Raw genomic sequence first — 23,676 nt, 5'->3', positions numbered from 1 at the left:
ATCAGTGTGGATTTTCTTTTCATAAGTAATTTTATCAATAGCATCTGCCCAGTCATCTATGGTGAAGGAGAAGCAAAAAAATGAGAAGTCCCCTGAAATATTTGAATTTTGCAGGGCCTTGTGCCTGATGATATGTTGAATTACTAAATAGCCAATGTACTCTGAAAAGTGCCTGGAGGGGGGAAGGCACCTGCTGTATTAGGCACATCTGCTGACTTTTTAAAAAAAAACAAAAATGGTAAAATACTATTTCTGTTACTGAACTCCTGTTAGCTTGGCAGTGACAGCTCAGCTACAGGAGAGGCAACTGTATTCTGTTCCATTGTGTGTTCATGGTTGTTTACTGAGTTCTGATCAGCTACACCTGTGCCAATGGGGCTGCACAAGTGTAACTGAGAACCTGATTAGCAGAACCCCTATCCATGGGGGTGTTGTGTAAGATGGAAAGAGCCCAGCTTGAGTTGGAGGGAGTTGCAGGGCCGGCCATTGAGGGGAGGAGGTGGGGGTAAACATCCTTTTACTTGTAAATATTTACTGAATATTTTTCATCTGAAATTGCTGAGAGAGACTGACCGTGGGACTCCACAATGCCCTTTCTAGGCCTGGTTTGCCGTTGAATGGCCCTTGAAGTCATCGGAGGGCGATGTTACACACTGTGAGTGATAGAGAGAGAGCGCCGCGTGTACCTTGCCCGTGTTGGCGAAATAATTACATTTTTCAGAGGCACCTAAATTAGACAAAAGAGGGTCCTGTGGCACCTTTAAGACTAACAGAAGTATTGGGAGCATAAGATTTCGTGGGTAAGAACCTCACTTCTTCAGATGCATTGGCCACTGTCGGTAGACAGGATACTGGGCTAGATGGACCTTTGGTCTGACCCAGTACGGCCGTTCTTATGTTCTTATTTTTTTATGTAATGCATGTATTCAGCACCTAGTCCAATGGAGCCCTGATCTCTATTGGGGCTTCTTGGCCTACTATAGGCTAGCAGAGAATAGAATGGCTGAAAGCCTTTCGAACACATTAGGGACTGCAGTTACCGGGACGTGTTGCTTGTAGGAGGCGAGGTCTCAGCTGACACTGATCTGGGATGGGAGATGCCTGGCTTCTGGGGGCCCAGTTGCAATTATCAAGTGTGCATTCTTAAAAGGTGGACATGATTGAAACTATGATAAAAAACTGTGTCTCAGAAAGAGCATTTCTGCATTGCTGCCCTGATCCAAAGTAGACAGCACTTGCTGTGTCTTAATAATAATAATGCACGTTCTCCCAGAAGTGGTTGGATACTTTCATTCTAAACCCCTTTAAATAGCCCCCAAATAAGGTTCTTAGGCTGTCTGGATTCCGTTTGCCTTGCACCAGTAATGCTGAAACAGGATTTTGTTCGCTTCTCAACTTGATCAGAAAAAAAAAAATACTAATCTTTATCAACAGGCAACTTTTCTTGCTTATTAGCACATTAAAATAATCCCATCGCAGAATAGGCACATTTTGCTTGCACTTGTGGAATATCTCAGTTGTAGCTCTAGGTTGGAGAAAGCTATTGGTGGCAGCTTCGTAGTCAACTTGCCATTTAAAATGATCAGGTTGCTTATGCCTTACTGGGACAGATAGAGGCATGCTATATATCACAGCATCTTAGCCTGATGCATCTGAAGAAGTGAGGTTTTTACCCACGAAAGCTTATGCCCCAATACATCGGTTAGGGCTGGTCTACACTGCCGCGCTAGTTCGGCGGCTGGGGATCGAAGTTCCGAGTTCGATTTATCGCGTCTGGTCTGGACGCGATAAATCGAACCAGGAAGTGATCCCCGTCGACTGCGGTACTCCAGCTCGGCGAGAGGAGTACCGCGGAGTCGACGGGGAGCCTGCCTGCCGCGTGTGGACCGCGTCTGAACCGCGGTAAGTTCGAAGTAAGGTATGTTGAATTCAGCTACATTATTCACGTAGCTGAATTTGCGTACCTTACTTCGACTTGGGGGGTAAGTGTAGACCAAGCCTTAGTCTTTAAGGTGCCACCAGACTCCTTGTTGTTTTTGTAGATACAGACTAACACGGCTACCCCCTGATACAAGATAACTATGTACTTATGTGCTACATTGAACAGGAATGGACCTAACCATGTACTTAAGTGCTTTCCTAGAGCGAGGCCTGTATCATAACATCAGCAGTCTTGAAGACACCAAGGTCTGAATGGGCTATATCATCACCCAGTAACCCTGCAGTGATCTATGCAGGCATGCTTGGAAGGACGGGATATGGGGAAGCTTGCACTGCTGCTGCTCATTCACCGTACTTCCTCCGTCTCCAGGGTTGTGAGTCTGTACTCTCATTCTTGGCTTTTAATTTTTTGTTTCACATTTTGCTTGCTGTAATCTGCTGCTGGTCAATCAGTGGCCCATCCTTGTGTGTTAGTGTTTGTTTGTTAGTTAGGCTCCAGCAATGATCAGGGCCCCATAGCAACATTATTTCTGCCCATTGAGGGGTGGGTATGTTACAGGAAACAACATGGCCCTCTGGATAGGGCATGAGACTGGCAGTCAGAAGACATTGGGCCAGATCCTGTTTTCAGTTACACCATTGTAAATCCAGAGTAATTTCATTGCTTTCCCTGGTGGTAAATCTGTACTGGTGTAAGAGTAGAATTTGAACAAAGGTTCTTTCCTTGACTCTGTCTCTGATTCACTCTGCGATCTTGAGTTGAATAGATTGCTTTAACATGTCTGGACTTCAGTTTTCTCATCTGTTTTAAACTGAAATAAAATAAGGAGAGGACTGTTTCTTTCAATAGGCTGTTTAATGACCTAGTAATGCAAAATGCTATACAAATGGGCATTTAAGGTGAAAGAAAGTGATGTACACCTCTACCCCGATATAACGCTGTCCTCGGGAGCCAAAAAATCTTACCGCGTTATAGGTGAAACGGCATTATATCGAACTTGCTTTGATCTGCCTGAATGCGCAGCCCTGTTCCCCTTCCCCCTTCTTCCCCCCCCCCGAGCACTGCTTTACCACGTTATATCTGAATTTGTGTTATATCAGGGTAGAGGTGTAGTTTAAATACCTGGTTACTTACACAGACTTACTGGAGGAGCAGAATAAAAACGAATTGTGAAACTTTTCCATTATATTACTATGTTTGCTGAGTCAGACACCACACTGTGCTGGCATTGTGTGATCATCTAGCGAGAGTCGCTATTGTAATGTAATATATGCATTGACACGTGGACACGGTCGCAGTTAAGGTTGCTTTGCTATATAGCCTGACACCTGAGCCCACAGTTTGTATGGCAGCAGTTGGCATCAGTTCTTCAAAATGCCAATAGCCTATTGGACTGTAAAGGTGCTTGGATAGTCGGGTAAAACTTCCCGTACAATTTGCCTTCTCACCAGGGTATGTTAAATCTATCACCAGAATGATAACGGTGAATTTCCTGGCTGTAATGCAATTTTAAGTTTAAGATTTTAATTGCTTATTGTAACTTATTTTTCATGTAATTTTTTTTTTTATATATTAAAAAAAGTACTGGGTATGATACGCCACAGCCTTCCATCTGTCATTGTTGACACATCTGCCAAGTTGGTAGCATACATTTGGAGTTGCTAGAAATTCTACTTCCGCTCTGCACCTGCCATAGGTGTTGGTATAAAGCAAAATCAGGCCCAGTGTATGTTTTGCATTTTGATTTGCTGAAAAAGTACACCCTCAAACCTAACTGTAGCATCACTGCTAATAGTGAAGTACAGGACGTGTGGTCTAGTGGTATCAGTACGATCCTGGGTCGAAATGTCCAGGCTCATGGGTTCCATTCACTGTATTGCCACTAACTTTCTGTTGAGTGGCTCTCTTAAACTCTGCCTCGTTTTCCCTTTGTGTAAGATGGAGATAATTCAGGGGAGCTTTGAGGCTTAATTAGTTAATTAATATCTGCAAAATACATGGAGAGCCTCAGATGAAGTGGTATTGTAGGAGTGCGAACTGTTCTAACTTCTGCAGTGCCATAATACATTGCAGATGCTGCTGTCAGTCAGTCCTCTGCACAATTCTGCGTGGCGTGACACTAAGTACAAACCCGGTGAGTAGCTCTATGTAATTGCTGACTTTGGGGGCTTTCTCCCGTCTCTGTGTTTGTGTGATACCTTTTCACCTGCTTGAAATGCCTCCCTGGTGCCGTCCTTTTAAAACATGCAGAACTGGAAAACACTGTCTAGCCTTGTGTCAGAAACTGATGCCTGAGTGAACCTGTGCAGCATAACAATTAACCATGTGTAAAACACGAGCTGAGATTTGGACAGTGCCTTCATCTTTTGAACACGGGACGGTGACTTTGATGCCCTTGTAAAGGGCTGTTACCCCTGGTGCTGTCTGCGAACTGTACACTCGGGGGGTTAAAACTCCCCTTCCCTACGCTGTCTCGGATGGTGATTTGGGTAACCTTTGTCTTGTTTCCAATGTAGCAACCACACCAGATGTGATCAGTCAACGTGAGAACAGTGGTTGTGTTGCTCATGGTTAGCCCATCACTTGCCATTTAAAATGATCAGGTTGCTTATGCCTTACTGGGACAGATAGAGGCATGCTATATATCACAGCATCTTAGCCTGATTGCTCTGTGTGTTAGCCTGTAAATAAGGGAAATGGGCAGATTTGGGATCCCCCATCATCTCAGTTCCTGCAGTGAGTGTACAGTTAGTATTTTAAAGGGAGACTTTGAATGTTTACACTGAATTGACATGCATGTTAGTGTAAGAGAGAAACAAACAAAGCTGGCAGAAAACCCACAGAATTGGCATGTCATGGATTGTTATTCATTTTCTTCCTCCCACATGAACTAATAATGAGCATTTCTACCTCATTTAGTCGTACGGGTGTGTGAATGGATGGATATGTGTGTGTGTCATCTTTGGATGAATTTTTTTGGCAGATGGAGGGAGGGTTAGTGGGGTTCCCCCCCCCCTCTTTTTGTTAACTCTGAATTTACTGAACTGTTTTCTATAGTAGGTTTGACTGGGGAACTAGATGGCTTATAGGACCCAGAATGGGTTATAAAATTTTTCACCTGGTCACGGGATCTAACCTAGCTCAGAATGTGGGTTCACTTACAAATTTTCATTTCAGGGATATAGAAGTGTGTAGGGGGGGCAGGGGTGTGTGTGTGCAGTGAGAAGCGGTGTGTGTGTGTGTGTGTGTCCTGGAAGTATCGTTGTCTAATGGATTAAGCCCAGGGTTGGGAGCTGGAAGCTCCTGGGTATTCTGAGAGAAGGTTGTTTTCTGAGTGTAATCTTCTTGAGCCTTGGTTTTGGGGAGAATAATATGTTTACTTCCCTACCAAGACTGTCACGAGCCACAACTAAATAAAGGGTCTAATCCCACTCCTAGCGAGGTCAATGACAAACGCCCTCTGACTCCATTGGGAACAAAGTGGTACTGCTTGTTTCTAAAGTGCCACATACGTGCAGAGGGGTAGGAAGATTCGGTGGCGTAGTCGGGGATAGAACTTGAGCGTTGCTGGCCTCTGTCCATGGGCTGAAACTGTTACAGCCACACTCCCTGTAGGGAACTGTCCTGTGTACATGGTCAGTCTCTTTTGCCCCGGCAAACCTGCACTTTAAAATGTAAGAATTCCCAGATTAGATCAGGCCAATGGTCCCTCTAGTCCAGTATCCTGTCTCTGACGCTGGCCAGGACTCAGAGGAGGGTGCAAAAATCATGGAGGAGCCAGTTATGGGACACACTGCACACAAGAAAAACTGCTTCCTTATCCCGTTCAGCTAGAGGCTGGTCTATGCCCTGAATGTGAGGGTTTATATCCTTTCCAAAACTCTTGGCTTTTTAAACCCTTGCCATTGTGTGAAAATGTTCTGCCAAAAAAATAAATAAATAATAATTTTGCAGAATGGAAAATAGGCAAATGTCATTGGAAACTTTTTTCTGCACATATTTTTCACAGTTCTAGTAGATGGCAAGTTATTCGGGGCAAGGACAGCGTAGAGGTCATTGCTAACTGTAACAGTATTTTTATGTATACGCGTGTATCCAGAGCAGGGCATGTTTCTAAGCATCTACTTAACTAAAAATAAATAGCATTGGCTCTTAGAAATCTTAGATCTCTATAGGTTTTGCTGGTCTCTCTCTCCCTGGCCCACCTCTTTGATTGCCAGCACCGTCACTTGGACATGAAAATTTAGGCTACTATTTATTTCTAAGAGTGAATAGTAATTTTAGGTGCCTCAATTTTGGGGCTATCAGCTTGAGTCACCTTTAAAAGAGCTGGGTTCTCAGGAAGTGCTGAGTACCCATTCTCAGAAAATCAGGCCCCCTTATGATGGGCTCCCCAAATCACTAATCGTGTTGTAATCTTAGTGTGTTCCTACATAGATTCCCTTGCTAAATTCTGACACATTTGAACTCCTTGAGTTCCTTATGCATTGTATTCATGTCCTCAGTGTACCTCCTTTCAGCCAAGCTCTGTCCACTAAGGAAAGATTACCTATAAAGAGAAGAGAGCAAGTGGTTTCTCAGTGCACCTGAAAGGAAGTGGCTTAATTTGAGTTATAACTGTACTTCAGTGACTCTTGTATTCCTTTCCAGCAGACTTAGTTCCCACCCCTCTTAAAGTGTCGCAATAAAAAGGAAAAGCTTCCTAGAGCAGCCCACTCAAACAGCAGATTATCCCTTTTAACTTCTCTGAACTTCAGTAGGCACCCTGGGGCCGTTGTTCTGCAGGCAGCTTTTAATATGTGTCCAGCCTTCAGGTCCGTAGCTTGGCATTTCTCAGGGGGTGCTCTCTGACAATAGATGAGCTTGGTTTAGGACTATAAAACTATTGCTAAGGGCTGGTAATTTCCAGTCCATTGTGGTGCTGTCACTCACCATCTCAGGCGCCTGGTGAGTTTCAAATCTGAGCACCAGCAGGTTTCAGGTGTCCACGATTGTCCCTTTTGTAGAGCTATAGAATCAAAGTTCCATTTTTATGTACTAATAAAATGATATGAACAAGGACCGGTATTTGTACTTCTCTCTAAACAAGAGGGTGCTGATATTTGCTGCTGGTTTGTTGTGTTGGTTGGTAGCTCTCATGCTGTAATTTGGGACCTGCTGAAGCTGATCAGTTTCATTTCTTTTACTTACTCTCTTCAGGATTGTTTAATTTCTTGCCCTTTCCAAGGACAGTAAAGCATTAATGTTACCAGGCGTGATTTAGCAATAGCCACACTTCATAGGTTCATTCAGTACGCAGTCTGCCTGGAGCAGGAGTTTGGTTGTAGAGTAGACAAGGAGGAATGTGGGCCAGGAGATTAAAACCACCTGTGACAGTAATCCTCATTGCAGTAGGTCAACCCGTAACCTCTTAACTCACCAGGCCTCTCACTCTGATGCAGAAGAAGAACTAGTCCCAATGCCAAACTGAAGTCTGCAGGGTAAGATTATGGTTATCTGAAAAGAGGAAAACTGCCACTTGCATTAGCAACCTAGAAGATAAATGGGTGTGATGGGGCTGTGAAGTCTCTTTGAAAACTGCAGCCATTACAATTCTACCTGCCCATGGGGCAAATTCCACTGGAATAAAAACAGAAATAGAACTAAACCTTTCTTCCCAGCAAAGGTGGGATTGTTAAGGTTCATGGGCTACAGGAGTGACTCATCTTCAGGGCACATAGCAACCGTGTTGGCAAGAATAGAGACGTATAGTGTGGAACCAGGCTTTTCACTTACGCACAGTAACTCTGTTAGCTGGGTTATTTCAAAGAAAATTGCAGGAGAGGTCATTTGATTGTTGTTGATTTAACCAGAGTTACAGATTCCTACCACCACGTGCCAGGCAGGCACTCACACATACTTCTTGTAATTTACGAGACAGCTATGGCTTATGAGACCAATTACGGCATGTCTGGGTGCATGCACCGAGTGTAGCGGAGAGCTGCCTTCGTGCAATTATAAAGAGAATAGGTGACCCCTGGAGTAAATGAAAGGCTGTAACTCACTTGAGGGGCCAGACGAGATCATAAACCTTAAGACGTCATCTCTCCTCTTGCAGTTTCAATAACGTTCGTCCAGGCAACTCATCTTGATTGCACCAGGATGCAAGAGAATGGTTCCTTTAAACTGCTCTAACAGCATCTCAGGACTGTAGATTAACTCAAGAGTGCCATCTTGCTTTTGTGTTTTATTTATGTGAAATGCTGATCTTGTGGAGAGTCCTACCAGGGCACCAGTGACAAAGCAGTATTCCAGAGAGCTTAAGTAATTATTGGGTGGGAACATCACAGATCAAAAACAGCAGCATCAAAAGTGACTAATAATGACAGGTGCCGTTTTGGATACGTGACTTAAGACCTGAGTGGGACCTGATTTTCAGTAAAAGTGCTGAGCACCTGCCCTCCGAATATCAGGCTTCTATGAAGTGTCTCAAAAGACCTAGTCCCTTGAGAACCTTGCTTGTCATCACCATTTAGTGACAATAGCGGGTGTCACTCGAATAGTTTACATGCCTCCAGCCTGCACCCTAAATTCCAGCAGACATATACACATACATGGTTTTGATTTTCACCTAGCTAAAATATTGCTGATTACTCTAACCAAAATTATGCTATGTTCCCGATGATTGTTTTTGTTGGATGTTAATTTGGCGCCAAGTATGGATTTAAAAAACCCATCCCTGCTCACTGGCTGGAACTGTCTGTTTTAATTTATGAGCGTCTCAGTCAATGTGCAAAGTTAAAGCCAGTAACTGCTATTTCATCATTGCCCATTCTCTTCACGCTGGGCCTGATTCTCCTCTCAGGGGCTGTCAATCAGGAATACATTTGGTTAGATCAGTGGAGTTCCACCAGCATCACGCAAGCTGCGTCCAGACTGTGGTGTGTAGCTACATGCGTCAGTGAAAGGCTCTGGTCGTGGGGAAAGGCTCCGGCAGCGGGGAGGCAGCAGGACACGTCATGCGAAAAATAGCAGTGGGGATGGGGGAGGCACTGCTTGGGGGTGTCGAGAGTAGGGTACATACCCTAGGGTTCAGGCCTGTCTTTATTCCCTAAGCTCTGCCTCGCTGTCTACAATGCTATTTATACACGTGGTAGGGGCGTATGCCCTCTACATGCCACCGTGAGGGGTATGCGGCTTAGATGTACTCACCGATACGAACATTGGAATTGCCCTATCGAATGAGAATGGTTTTGCATCTAGTCCAGTATCCTGTCTCTAAGTGCAACAATGTTGAGTAGGCAGCTAGAGAAAAACTTACTATCTGGAGAAGTTTCCTCCTAAGCTCCCCTAATTGGAGGCTGGCTTATGCCCAGGACTATGAGGACTTGTATGTTCCTCCCAAGCTCTTGTTTTGTGATTGCTTTACTCCTTACTGTTGTAACTCCGGATGTTCTTATTACCCATAGAAACATCAGATCCTTTTGTGAATACTGCTAAACGAAGTCTCGGGTATCTTGCGTCAATGAGTTCCGCAGGCTATGCACTGCACGAAGGCAAACCAGGCCCCCTCTCTTTGTGGAGTTAAGATGCGGTACATGGTTACAAAATGGAGGCTTTTTGGGGGGGCAGATTCATTCTTGATGCAACTCCATTGATTTTCAGTAGTTACACCCTGTCACTCATCTGGCCGCAGTAGGACGCCCCCTTCAAGCTACGTGGGGAGTGCACGCACGTCAGTCCATCCCCGCCCCAGCAGGTGCTGCAGGGCGTCCTTCTAGCAGGCCGGCACTCACCTTTCGGCCAGGGTCTCTCAAAACTGTCTCGTCTCTCTCTGTGTCCCCGGGGATGTCACCAAATAACCCGTAGTCAGCAAGGGGTTAAACAAAAGAAAGGTAAGGAAAAGCCTGTAAGGTGCTCCCTCCAGAATATGGGCCTCTTACTTCAGAGCGGGTCTGGGAGAATCAAGGTCCACTTCAGAGTTCACTGAGATCCAGTACAAGTCTCGGTTCTTTCCCCCTTCAACGGAGGGGTTCTGCATCCTCCTCCTGCGTGTGCAGGGGCCATGCAGGCTGTCAATCCACGCTCCAGCTTCTCCCGGGGGAGTGGAGTTCCCTCTTTGTAACTCCTCCAGTCCTGGCATGACGTGCCAGTACCGGGGGGGGCTGGGCCACCCCAGCCCAAAGCACCTCCTTAACCCTTTCCATGCTAGTGCGGGGTTTATATACCCCATCACACACCCAGATTGAAATTAGCCCTTTGTGACTGTATCTGCAGACAGCAATACGGTGTTTCTACCTGTGGATAGAATTCACTGGCTCTTTTTCTTTCTGACATTTTGTTGTCAGGGAAGTGTCCCTGTTACACTGTAGGATTTATTTATACTAATTGTTGGTGTTGTGTCTTGATGTGTTTCTTTTGTTTGCTTTGCGCATTGCCTGTACCTAAATGAGGACTTAAAATAGAATCTCTGGACTAGAGGAGGACACGTGAGAAGGCTGCAAATTCCCATTGGGTTTCTATTGGATACTCCTCTTCAATGGTCCTGTTAACATGTAGGTTTAATGAGCGCGTTTTACTCCAGGGCTAGACTGAGTGCTGCTTTGAGCTGCAGTTTCCATCTGGGGCTTCCTTTTGAACTGGAGCATTCGCTAGGCTGCCAGCTCCAATCTCTTACGTTTTGTGTGTAATGCATTTACCAACAGAGCTAGAGTGCAACAAAAGGTAAAGTGATGAAAAGGTTGCTTATAGGTTTATGGAGACTATATATGTTGCAGTGCCATAAAAGGTTGATTCTGAAATAACGGTGATCTCTCCACCCGCTTGACTCCCATTTTAAATGCATCCATTCTACCGAATAATTCCAGTCTGTGACTCAAGGGCCTTGTGTTAGGAATGACTCTGAAAGGGAGAATGAATGTTCTGTGACAAAGCATTAACTGGGCTGGTGAGTCTAATGCGGACCATCCCCATATTTAGCTGGGGGTTTCAGTGGTCTGTAGGTAGCTAATGCCATCCACCAAAAAGAACGGAGTTTAAAGTGTCCCTCTCTTTTCCTTCCAAATTCCAGGCGCAGGCGTGTATGCTTCTCCAGAGGGCCCTGCAGACTCGGGATTTGAAGCTCTCCATGACGACGGAGGAGGAGTGGGAGGAGCTGATCAGAGAGAGTACCAATCAGGTCTCAGAGGTAATGAGAACCAGCAGGTTAAACGTGGGTAGTGCCTACTGGATGCCTTTTCTGCACCTGTGCCTCATGGGCTCATAGGGCCAAATTCAGATGCAGTACAATTGTTTTGGCTCCATTAAATTGACTTCAGTGCATTTGCACCCACTTACATTTGATCTGAATCTGGACCCCCTAGTACCTAGCGAATGCTTTCTTTGGTGTTCATGCCACATGAACTCCTGCATGCTGTAGGACATGGCCGTTTTGTATCCTATATAACAGGCCTGGGATGCTTGGCTGTAGGTCTGATACAAGAGGGTGTGGATCCAAGTGGAAGAGGCTAAGCACGAGGAATAAACTTGCCTGGGTCAGAACATTTTAGGCATTTTAGATTCAATACACAAATGACATTTTGCATGTACCTTTCATTGAAGAATCTCGAGGGGCATCATACATATTAATTTAACTTTGCAAAACCTCTGAAAGTTAGACCTGTTTTACAACTAGATAAACCTGTAAGGCAAAGAGGTAAAGTGACTTGACTTGAGTACGGTCATAAGTGGAACTAAGATTTAGAACCCAGGAGTCCTGGCTCCTGGTCCCCTGGCATAGTCCCGGACCACTCGCTGCTAATGGCAGATGGATATTTGCCAAGAGAACCCTAAAATCATTTGTTCTAAAAATATAATGATGCAAAGATTGCAGCACAGCGAGAGCAAAAGAATGATGGGTCCATGCTGATTCTGGTGCTTTAGGAGTGAGTGTTCCGAAACGATACAAGAGGTGGTCTCAATGAACAGATGGGGCTTAATTTCAGTGACTCATATTGGTTAAGGTCTTACCTGTATTATTATCATCTCTCTGAGTATAGCTTTCATTCTTCGCGCATTTGTAATTGGTTATGATGGTCTTCAGTTTCTATAGCAATAAGCAATATTAGAATGTTGGCAACAGATTGAATTTTTCTTCAGCGAGTAGGAACAAGAATTCCAAGCAAATCTATTTTAAGAAACTCAGGGATGACCTTTGTAGTACTCTTGAGAAATCAGGGAGTCTTGGGTTTCAGCGAAATGCATTTTATTAATGATTACATCAACAGCACAATGGGTAGAATCAGATCAGCTATCTTCCTCAGCAAACCTTCTGTGTCACCATGTCTCTCTAGCCAGCAGCCCCTGTTGTATACCTGCAGGGCTCACAAGAGGGCCCTATGTCACATTAGTGATACCCATTGAATTTTACGATGCCTCCATATCATTCAGTTCAGGATCCAATGTTAGAACAAGCTTTGGTAGCGACATGAGCTGTTGCTGAGCGGAATGATTCTTCATCCCTTTCCATTTCTGCGGATGTTTGCATATTAACAAAAATTACCACAATGTGGTTCAGGTAGATGGGGATTTTCAAGGAATCCTAAAGGAATTAAACTCCCAACTCCCACTGAATGTCAATGGTATTTGGGCACCTAACCCCCCTATGGCTGGAAAATCCCAGCTGTAGGGTCTGAATCTCCAACGCCATGCGCCAGTTTTATACCAGTGTAACTTCTTTGAAATCAGTGCATTTACATTGGTGTATAACTGACATCAAGAATTGCCGAACTAGCCCCATAAAATGCTGGTAAACAAATACACGGTGTACAATTCCTAATTTATTGTAAAAATTATTTGCCTGTTTCCAGTTTAGTTGAGCGATTTAGTGCATTGCGAGGTTGAACGTTGTGCCAGAAAATTGTTTCCAACGTTACAAACGCTGTAACAGACCTTGCTGCCAAAAGAGCACCAGGTGTTGTGGGGTGTTATTGTACTGAGTAACATAGACAGTGCCTGACTGATAGCACTGAGAACGTGCGGTGGCTTGATGGTCTAGTGGAAACATTCTTAGCAAGTGGGCACAGGTTCAAATCCTGGCTTATCTCCAGGAGAAAAAGGCGCATGGCAGATCCAGCGGTTAGAAGCTGAAGCTGGACAAATTTGGACTATGAATAAGGCACACATTTTTAAGTGATGGTAATTAACCAGTGGGACAACTTACCTAGGAACGTGGTGGGCTCTCAGAGTTTCCAAGGGTGTGTCTGTACTTTGAGCTGGGGGTGTGAGGAGACACACTGGCGAGAGCTCTCATCAAGCTGATGTGCTTAAAGAGACTGTTCCTGCTGTGGCAAGAGCAGCAGGGGGGCAAGCCACCCCGAGCACGGACCTAGCTGTGTCTCTGACAGTCACATCCTTGGTGCCTCTCTTGCCGCTTTCTGCCGCGGCTGCATTCTGTTTGGAGCTGGGAATTGCACCTCCACCTCAAAGTTCTAGATATGCCCTCAGTCAAGACTGGACATCTTCTTAAAAAAAGAGGCTCTAGTTCAAACAGATGTGAGGGGCCATGATGCAGTCGCTTTTGGGTGAGGTTCTTTGGCCTGTCTTGTGCAGGAGGTCAGACGAGGTGGTATCATAATTCTTTCTGGCCTCAAAATCTAGGAATGCCTTTGTTAGCTACTGACTAGGTAGGGCATAGGAAGAGACAGGAGGAGCTTCCTGCTCCCTAGGGGATTCAATCTCAATGGCCTGCTCAGCCCATGAGCCCTCTGCAAACTCGGGTGCTCTTCAGTGCCTGCTGTGTCAGGCTTCTGAGATGTGTCCACTGGGAACAGGACTGAGAGCGGTAACCCATTATGTACCGGCAGCTGGGAGGTGGTAACAGAACTCGCTCGCTACCGGCAGGAGGTCGGATTTAGACGTGAACGGCTCAATAGTCTCCAAATATCCTGCACCACCTCCTGAGCCATCCGTTTCCCAAAGAGGTGACGGTGTGAGTACAGGGTCTGAAGTAACTTGAAAAGCCGGAACTTTTAAGTGGCTCTTTGCTAATGCGTGCGCCGGCTGTTTAAACAGCAGCACGGCTCGCCGGGGAGCTGTGGTCAGGAGGGTTGAGTTCCGTTCTAGCAGCTGTCAGTCAGGTTTTCAGCAGCAACGCCGGTGATTTCCCAGATTGAAGTTGGCCGCAGCAGGGCAAGGGCGGCAGGAGAGGCGTGGAAGCCGTTTTCTGTGTTTTGTTTTCCCATCTCGTCTTGCCTCGGCGATTGCGTTACACGCCTTCAGATCGGAGATCTGCTTTGCGATGGCTGTGGATGGCAGCACCAGAAGGGAGCCATGTGAGAGAGCTGCGTCCGGGGATATTATTGCAATATCCGTGTGTCCCTGTGCAAAACTAAAAGGCAAAAGAGGGAGAATCAGTTGTTTGGGAACCTTAAATGATGAGACAGCTGCTTGAAATAGCAGCTCTGACTGCTGCAGGGCTCTGCCTCTTTCATTTATATAAGCTTCCTTGACCTCGTTTGTTCCCAAGCTATTTACACACACTTACAAAACATGCCCAACACAACTGCTGGGGGTTTGTGTTCGCCCTCTCCCCAGCCCTTGTGATGGTGCCTCGCAGATGGCAGGACAGCCAGATACTTCGGAGAGGATTTGATCTTGCACAAACCATGTTTCCTGTGTGTGTGCTCACTCCCTCCGGGCGCTGCAAGGGAATCTCTCCACTGCACCTCCAGACAGCCGGAGCAAACGGCCGTGCATGCACAGAGCTGTCCATGGAGGGCCCCTAGTGAGGGTGGAACTCCGTGCAAAATAGTGAATGGTGCAGCACTTTTTGTTCTCCTCATTCCACGGCGGGTACTTTTTAAAAAAGATAATATTACTGCAGCTTTTAAAGTTGCCCTAATTTGGGGACCTAGACAACATGACGGTGTTGCCAATGAAAAAGGAATAATAATACTTGCCACTCTACTAACTCCATTCACCTGAGGCTCTCAAAGAGCCTTAGCGATGTTTATTAATAGTAATAATAATAGTACTGGTTCTTACATGACTGATGAAAATCGCTGATCTGAAAGCACACGAAATAAAAACCATTTCACGGAAACCCAAGACTCCCAGCTTCCTGAAGAGTAGCACCAACATCATTATCCCTGTTTTGCAGATGGGGACACTGAGGCACCGAGACGTGAAGTGACTTGCTCATGGTCATGCAGTGGGCCAGTGGCAGAGCCAGGAATAGAACCTAGGTCTCCTGAGTCCCAGTCCAGTGCTCCATCCACTACTGCTTCCCCATTAAACCTCGCAACAGCACCGTGTTAGAGAAGTAGCATTATCCCCAGTTTGCACATGGAGAAACTAAGGCATGAATTACTCAGGGTCACACAGCAAGTCCAGTGGCAGAACCTAGGACTCCTGACTTCCCGGCCAGGAGATCCCTCCACACTCGCTATATGTTTTCATGGAGCGGGGGTCGTGTATACATTGGCTTTGCAATTTATTGGCCAAATCGCTAGCCGATGTCATTACATTCTAAAGATCTCATTTCAGATGCAGCTGCCCTGAATTCTACTCACCTTGGTGCATTCCCTCACCCTCTTGTATCTGTAGAGCTCAGTTTTCTCTTTGTCCTCCTACTCTGCTGCTGTCCTGCCTTTAAAGTCGTCTCAGAGCCAGTGACCCATTGATAAAATTTGGTTAGGAGCCAATGTAATTCTAGACCTTGGACAGACTGTTTGAGTGCATTTGTGGGGTACCCCCTTACCAGAGACTGCACTTGCTTTTCTGTGGCCAAGTCTCTAGTGCTATATGACCAACCCCCCATCAACTCTTGCATAGGATGCTGCAGCTGAGGTTGTAAGTAGTTGTTGAGAGTTGAAAGCCAGAGGGAAGTGGAAAAGAGTTATGAGATGTCACTGGAAAATTGGTACGTTTATTACTGAGCCTGTGTGGAAAACCTGTCCGTGAAGGTCAGTCTTTTCTTGGCTCATAAACAGTGGTTTGCTGGTTGGGGTGTGGGTTTTTTTTGTTTTGTTTTGATCTGCCTTCTCTTGTAAGTACATCCTGGGATGGCCTGGATTCTTTTTAATTTCCTGTCAACGTAGCATCCTGTACAAAGGGAAGGGTCAGCAGGCAGCGCTGCTGTTCCTGTGGTCAACCCATCGCTGTGCTGAGAAACTTGTGACGAATTTGATACCGCATCAGACCGTTAGCCTGTCTACCCTGGAATGAAGACTCTGGCTATAGCCAGTACCTGAGGTGTTCAGAGGAAAGTGCAAACGTCCCATGCTGTGATACACCTATTTGTGTGTGTCTGAACCCCTCCACCCCATGGGTCATCATTTTAGGCCTTGTCTACATGCGAAAGTTATTTTTTGTTGTTGGTTTTTTTCCCCCTATATAACCTGAGGCGTGAATTTAATGTTGATCTAGTTATGCCATTATAACACCCCATGTGGACGCTTTCTTATTCTGGTATTAGAATGGCTTTTGGGGGTTAGTTTATGTTGCTTAGGAAGAGGTTTAAGCTACACTGGAAAAAGCCACTAGTGGGATTAGAGCTTTCACACAAGGGGAGAGAGTGAAACCATATAACTGGTAAAACTTTCCCATGTAGACCAGCTTTAGTCTCCAGAGTGCATGACATTTGATAACCTGTGCTGGTGTCTTAATTTGCACGGCTGTGAAAATCACCAAGTCCTGTTTTAAAAGTCCAGCCGCAGTGTGTGTCCTGATGATCTCCTGAGCCGGTGAGTCCCTGTGTGTGTCTGTGGGCACATCTAGGCAGCCGCTTGTGTGGACGTGTCTGCGCTAGCTATACGCTAGCCAGCTTGCTGAATGGCTGTGCAGATGCAGCAGTGCTGTTAAAGTGCTCTGTGCACACTAAATATTGCTGGGGAAGCGTTCAGTTGTGTTTATTCCATCCCCTGCACTCTGGCTGTCCTACAGTGTGTCTTTTTCGGTATTGTTATATGGCTTTAAAACACCCCCAAAGCTTTAAACTCAGAAAAAAAGGAAAATTTTCTGCGTGAACTTGTTTTTGCAGATTTTTTTCCATGTCTGCCAAAATAAACGTTGCAGAGAAAATGTAGAGTCCTCCAGTGATGCTCTTTTGAGCGGGATCTGTTTGGTCTCTCATGTGGCCAGGGACAAAAGAGGGTCTGATTCGCTTCCTTCCCCGCTCATTAACGACCACGTCCCCACTAACACTGGTCCTTTCCAGGCTAAGTAATTCTGCCCTACCATCCCTGCCTGCACCTCCTGCTTCCTGCATGCATATAACTGGGCAGCATGGAATTCACCCCCCTTTCTGCACAACCTCTATAAATGGGCAGGAAGGGAAATACATTTTGAGGTTTGAGCCTAATTTCTCACCAGGCATTCTGGGGAGGAGATAATATGCTGCCTCCTCCATAGTGTTGGTGGTAGCTACCGTATTGTTAGGGAGTATGGTTTGACAGCCCTTCCTTAATGTACAAATGGAGAAGAGTCCTCAGATTCCACAGATGCTGCCTATGCTGAACCTGTTCCGTGGGAAACAGAGGTCGTCTGTCTTCAGGCCTATCCATTTGAAACCTTTTGCCCTTGCTGAAATTAAATGATTGAGTAAACTGTAGTTGGTTGGGGCCAAAGTTGATGAGTGCAGGGGCTTGGTGGAACTGTGGAAGTGTTGTGCTTTTGTATCCGTGAGGTCCTAGGTTAGGGCCTGGCTCATCTGTTGCAAAAGTAGTGAAAATCCGCCGGAGAGGTAGGGATTAGGATGCCGCAAGCTCCTTGAGTGACCTTAATCAAGTCACTTAGCCTCTCTGTGCCTCGGTTCCCCATCTGTAAAATGTGGATAGTAGCACTTCCTTACTCTCAGGGGTATCGTGAGGATAAATACGTGAGAGATTATGAGGTGCTCAGTTAGCATGGTGATGGGTCCCATAAAAGTACCTAAGATTGAATGCTTTGGGTATTTTTTTATTAGGCTGTTGGTTTTTTTTTCTTGGCCCTAACTAGAGGAATCCTTTCGACGTGTGAATCTCTGTGTAACAATGAGGAAGTGAACTTCTCTCCAAACATGAGTGGACTTCCCGTAATTTGAAAAGCTCACGGAGCTGTTTGCTGGTGCTGGAAAATAACCTTTAAAGCAGGAGTTTCCTTAAAGCAATGTCGGGGTGTACCAGGGGATGTGAGGCAGTGAAAGGTGCGTGTCTGCTGCAGACATCTGGCATCGTGCTCCATCACTAATCGGTACATCCATCCATCAGCAACCAGGTCTGTTGTGTGGGAGGAGGGAAGGACGGGGAGAGCGCGCGGCGTGTGGAAAGAACGCAGCTTGGCTGTGGGGTTTGTTTGACTGAATGGAAGATCCACCCCATGGAGCGGTGACTGATACGTCAGGGTGAAGGGCTGTTTGTTTTGTATAACAAAGTATGCTGGAGGGTGTGCCAGGGATGTAGAATTTTGAACTGGTGCCAGAGCCCTGAGCTAGGAAACCGGCTCTCCTCTCTCAGTAACAGAATGATCATCTGGGATATCGCTGTGTTTCGCATCAGCCTAGACTAACAGTTCCCACTTCAAAAGTACCAGGCAAGAAGCTGTACTGCTTGGGGCTCCCTCAGGCAGCAGAGCGACCCACGCTGAAATGTAAAGGCTTTGAGAAGTGTTGAACTTGTAGGGCCTGTTTCACTGCCCTGGTGTCTTTCCACTGACCCCCTCAGGTATCCGTGGGAAGGAAAGGTATCTCTCAGGTTTGGGTACTGGCCTTGGACTCTGGAGATGCCGGTTCAACTCCTGCTCTGCCACAGACTTCCTGCACAACCCTGGGCTTGGACTTATTCTCAATGGGTACATCTACACTGCAGTAAAATGCCTGAGGCACAGCCATGGCTGACCTGGGTCAGCTGACTTGGGCTTGCAGGGCTCAGGCTACAGGGCTGAAAATCGCAGTGTAGACCCTGCGGGGGGTGTGGGTGGGTGGGTGTGTGAAATCTCAGAGCCTGGGCTCCAGCCTGAGACCAAACATCTACGCAGCTATTTTTAGCCCTGGGAGCTCAAGTGAGTTGACCTGGGCTCTGAGACTGGGTGCTGTGGGGATTTGCATTGCAGTGTAGATACACTCTCTGTCTCTGATCCCCACCTGTAAAATGGGCATCTTAGCATTGCCCCACCTCACAGAGATGCTATGATTAAAGATAGCAAGGTGCTCAGATGCTACTGGAAGTACCTGAGAGAGAGACAGCTTGGGTTTTGGATCAGCTCAGCTATTTGTTTTTTGGTTTTTTTAAACACCTAATGTAAGTTAAAGCTCTTGGCAGTAGGAGGAAACTCAAGGTCTTACACATTTTATACTGCCAAGGCTCTGGCTCTGCAAACCCCTGCATGCAAGGTGGCTCCCCATTGACTTCAGTGGAGCCCTGCACAAGGGCAGAGATCCAGCAGCACAAAGCAGCAGGATCGGGTCCCGGGTCTGTATTTTGTTCTGTTTTGTAAAGGTCAGATTTGTAGCTGGTTGAGGAGTGTGACTGCTCCTGATTTCACTAAGTTACCATGATGGTGCTTGCAAATCAGGTAACTGCATGTACACAGTGTATCTGTCTTACCTGCAGGTTTAGTTACCTTGAGTTATACCTGGTATAATTACCACAGGAATTGTGTCTCCAGACTGGGTATGCAAGTGTGTGCCAATTTGGCCCCAAGAGTTATACTAAACATGGGAGCGAGCATGTGACCTGTTCTTAAGAGGGAAGTTGAGGGCATTTCCCTTCTGCTTTCCCTTCCCTTCTGAAGTTTCCTGGCTACAAATGTGCAATAACTTCCTAGCCTGGGACTATATTTCTCTTTTCCTGTGTGTGTGTGTGTGTGTGTGTGTGTGTGTTTCTCCATCTCCCTGGTATATGCTTTGTGTTATCACTTCTATGGAGGTTACATGTGCTATTTACTGTCAGTTGTACTTCCATGACTCCCCACTGCTGTAGTATCTGAGCACCTCACGACTTCCAGTGTCCTCACCTCTGTGATGTAGGCATGTGCTGTTATCCCCATTTCACAGAGAGACATTGAGGCACATAGATACTTGCCTAGGATTATACAGGAAGCCTATGGCTGAGCAGGGAATTTGAACCCAGGTGTCTCAAGTCCCAGGCTAGCCCCCAAACCACCGGAGTGTACTTCCTCCTACTCTGTTCCTCTGTTGAAGACTGTTTTTGTGTCTCTCACTGGCTTTAGTAACACAGGAAAAATAGTGAATTGGAAAATTCCAGTTGTGCTTTGCACTCCAGACAGCAGCCCTATGCGCGGTAAGGCTTAGAATAAGAAATGCCAGACGCTGGCAATGGCAGAAGCCTTCAGAGGCAGCAGATCCCCTGTGTAGCCACCTCTACCATTTGGACATGAGCAGGACGAGGCAGAGACTGTGCTGCTGGTATTTGGCTTGGAGTGAGATGGGAATTCCAGCTGTGAAAACTGCCTTCATATTTTTTCCTCTTGGAGAATGACCTGCCCAAATATGCTGACAACTCAGATGTGCTAGAATGATTAACTGGCGAAGGTGTTGCTGAGCTGAAATCTGAGCTGAGTTTCCTTGTTAAGTGGCACTGGTGGTTCTTAGGGTAGCGACAATGGAAACAATAGGAAATACTGTGATTGGCCAATAGTGCCAGTGTGGACATAAAGGGTGTAAGCAGCATTTCCCATGATGGTTAGAGAGGGTGACGGGGTAATTTGATCAATAAGCTGTCCTTGTGAAGGATCTTTAACTACAAGTTCCATAACCTTGGACAAGTCATTTCACCTCTCCATGTCTCTGTTTTCCCTTGTATAATAGGAGGATATTTATCAACTTTGCAGGGGTTTAGTTAGTATCTCGCAAGGATGCTACAGATGCCTGAAGTATTGTTAGAATAGTTACATATTTGCGGTATATGCAGTGTGCCATTTGTTGTTTGGTAATCACTTTTGCTTTACATTTGTAAAATATATTTTAAAAGTTTGAGCGTTCAGCAGTAGAAATTGCACTCCATACAGTGACTTGCATACCTAGACAGACTGTAGAGTTTCTTTCATAGAGTTTCGGGCGGGCGGGAGGGTGAAGATAACCAAACCCTCATGCAAACCTGTGATGTACAAACAGTAGTCTATGCTGCAAATGGCAAGAATACTTGGGCTGATATTTTTCAAAGCTGCCGATGGGATTTGGAGACAATTCTCAATAAAATGCGCTGACCCACAGCTGGGAAACAAACTCCTCCAGGGACTGAGGACCATCCGAAACCTCACCACCTTCCATTTCAAATGCAAAGCGCATTGCGTTGGCCTGCCTTCTCCAACGTAAACACAGTGCAGCATGTATAGTAACTTTAAAAAATCCTCCCTTGTGCACGTGTCTCCCTCTGCAGAGAGGATGAGAGGAATAAACACTTGTGACAGAAGTTAGTCGCCTCGCGTAATGCACTGCTGGAAGGTGCACAGATACTATGGTGATGAATGCAGCGTAAGAAGCGACGTAAAATAGAATGGGAATTGGGTGTCCAAGGCTTCCTAGGCAACTTTCATCATCCCAGCTATAATGTGCACAAGGATTCTAATAAACTTATGTGCTTTCAGACTTGGAGGAAAATATCTTCATTGCCCTCGTCAAAAAATGAGCACGAGCTGGACCAGAAACCCAATAGGTTAAACCGTGTCTGGATCCGATTTCATTAAAAATATTCTCTCCAGCTTCTGCACCATTACATTGCACAAGCTACAAGAATTAATATTGGCTTCTTCTGTGCTGGGTGATTGGCAATCATTTGTCTGATCGAGCTTATCCCCAATAGGTGATTGTGTTGGTTGGTTGGGTGTTTACATAGCGCCAACAGAACGCTGGCGTTGTCTTGAGATTTTGCACTGGCATAACTAAATCTGTATACCCTCTCACATGCAAACCACCTACATCAGTGTAGACAGGCACCGGTACAAAGCAGGGTTTTTGCTGATGTAACTTAGCAAAGCACTTAAGTCAAGGGGACTGAAGCCCATGCTTAAATGTTTTACTGCACCAGTGTGACTGCATCAGTTTAGTTGTATTGAAATCCATTGAGATTAAAGAAATTTGCACCAAAGACCTGATTTCAGAGGTGTCAACCCAATGCCGTTTTGATTTCAGTGAGAGCTACAGGTGCTCAGTACTTCTGAAAATTAGGCCATAGGTAGTTCAGGACTGATCTTGCTCCCATTAACATCATTGGGAGTCTTTCCTTTGATTTCAGAGGGCTCTGAATCAGGCCTTATTACTCAAACACAACGACATGGTGTTAGTGCCTGGGAATCAAGAACTCAAACTGAATAGAAACTATTGAGTCTCTGGGCTTGGCTACACTTGTGAGTTACAGCGCAATAAAGGAGCCCGAGCGCACTAGCTCACTCCCCGTCCGCACTGGCAAGGCACGTAGAGCGCTCTGACTCCGCGGCTACAGTGCTGCTGGTTTCCACCTTGGCGAGAGGAATAACGTTCGCTGCGCCTTGGCTACAACGCCCGGGCGTCAGTGTGAACGAGGTGTTGCATTACTGCGCTCTGATCGGCCTCCGGAAACGTCCCATAATCCCCTTAAGTCAAGTGGACACTCTTGTCATTGTTTTGAACTCCTGTAGGAATGCGGAAATACCCGTTCAAAGCTCCGTTTCTGACAGCCGGCATGCAAGCCGTTACTGGGAATGCTGTGTGTGAGAGAGAGAGAGAGGCGGGGCGTGGGGTGCGGTCTGCTGCTATCTGAACTTACAAGACAGCATGCTGACGTGCTCTCAGCCCCCCCAAAACCCATTCTCTCTCCCCCCCACTACACACTCCCTGTCACACTCCACCCCACCCCTCCCATTTTAAAAGCAAGTTGCAGTCACTTGCATGCTGGGGTAGCTGCCAATAATGCACCACTCCCAATGCCGCTGCAAATGTGGCCACGCCCGTGCGCTTGAAGCTGTCAGTGTGGACAGACTGCAGCGCTTTCCCTACTGCGCTCTCCGAAGGCGGGTTTAACTCAAAGTGCTCTACATCTGCAAGTGTAGCCATGCCCTCTGTCTACCATTTCACTAAGCTCAGACAATGAAACAAACAGCATACATGGTAGAAAGTAAATGGGTGATTTTGAAATCTTTGTTTTAATAATCAAAAGTGTTGTTAATTTTCAAAATGTCAAATAGTTTTATTTCTCTTCAGTTTCCCCCTCCCGCCCTTTGTCTTTTCTGTGTAGATTATAAACTCTTCAGGGCAGAAGTGCCTCTCACTATGTATTTGTACAGAACCTTGCATAAGGGGCCCCCCACTCTCAACTGATCTCAGCTACTGTAATACAAAGAATAATGCTTGCCTGGTAGCATCCTATTTCAATATTAACAAGGATAGTTTTAATACAAATCTATCTCTGCTTTGTTGGTTTAAACAAATAATTGACTTGCTGATTTTTTTTGTGGGGAGAGGGGTAAATGGAATGTGCATAGTCTGTGGAATAATTTCATGCGTGTGAGTATTTTTAATTACACAGCTAATATTTGTTTTTCCTTTTACCTGAGAGACTTCAGAGCCATCGACTCATGTGTAACCTTGGAGGTTATTGATAGCTCTGCCATAGGGAAGCATAGCTTATACCCACCAAGAGGGAGTAATTAGCAACTTATTGACAGTCAAATGGAGTGGCGATGTGAATTCTAGCCTGCAGAACGTGGTGGCATTCAATTGCTGGCTCTGCTTGTGGAGCATTTGGTGGACCTGATCGTGAAATGAATGTATTTTTGTAAGAAGTTTAATTCAGGGGTGCAGA

The 23,676-nt window shown here is 45.9% G+C and overlaps 1 protein-coding gene across 1 annotated transcript in view; it reads left to right on the top strand.

Annotated features, from left to right (window-relative positions):
• Positions 1–23,676, top strand: part of MYBBP1A (MYB binding protein 1a) — a 78,564-nt gene that overhangs the window by 45,348 nt on the left and 9,540 nt on the right. The window contains exon 24 of the mRNA XM_026656574.2: positions 10,992–11,108. Coding sequence (XP_026512359.1) covers positions 10,992–11,108 — 117 coding nt within the window. The remainder of the gene's footprint in view (positions 1–10,991; positions 11,109–23,676) is intronic.

The sequence above is a fragment of the Terrapene carolina genome, unplaced genomic scaffold (assembly GCF_002925995.2).
Source record: "Terrapene carolina triunguis isolate 2854851 unplaced genomic scaffold, T_m_triunguis-2.0 Scaffold231, whole genome shotgun sequence".
Classification (NCBI taxonomy): Eukaryota; Metazoa; Chordata; order Testudines; family Emydidae; genus Terrapene; species Terrapene triunguis.
Note: the sequence above shows the minus strand (reverse complement) of the source record. Positions and strands in the feature narration are given on the sequence as shown.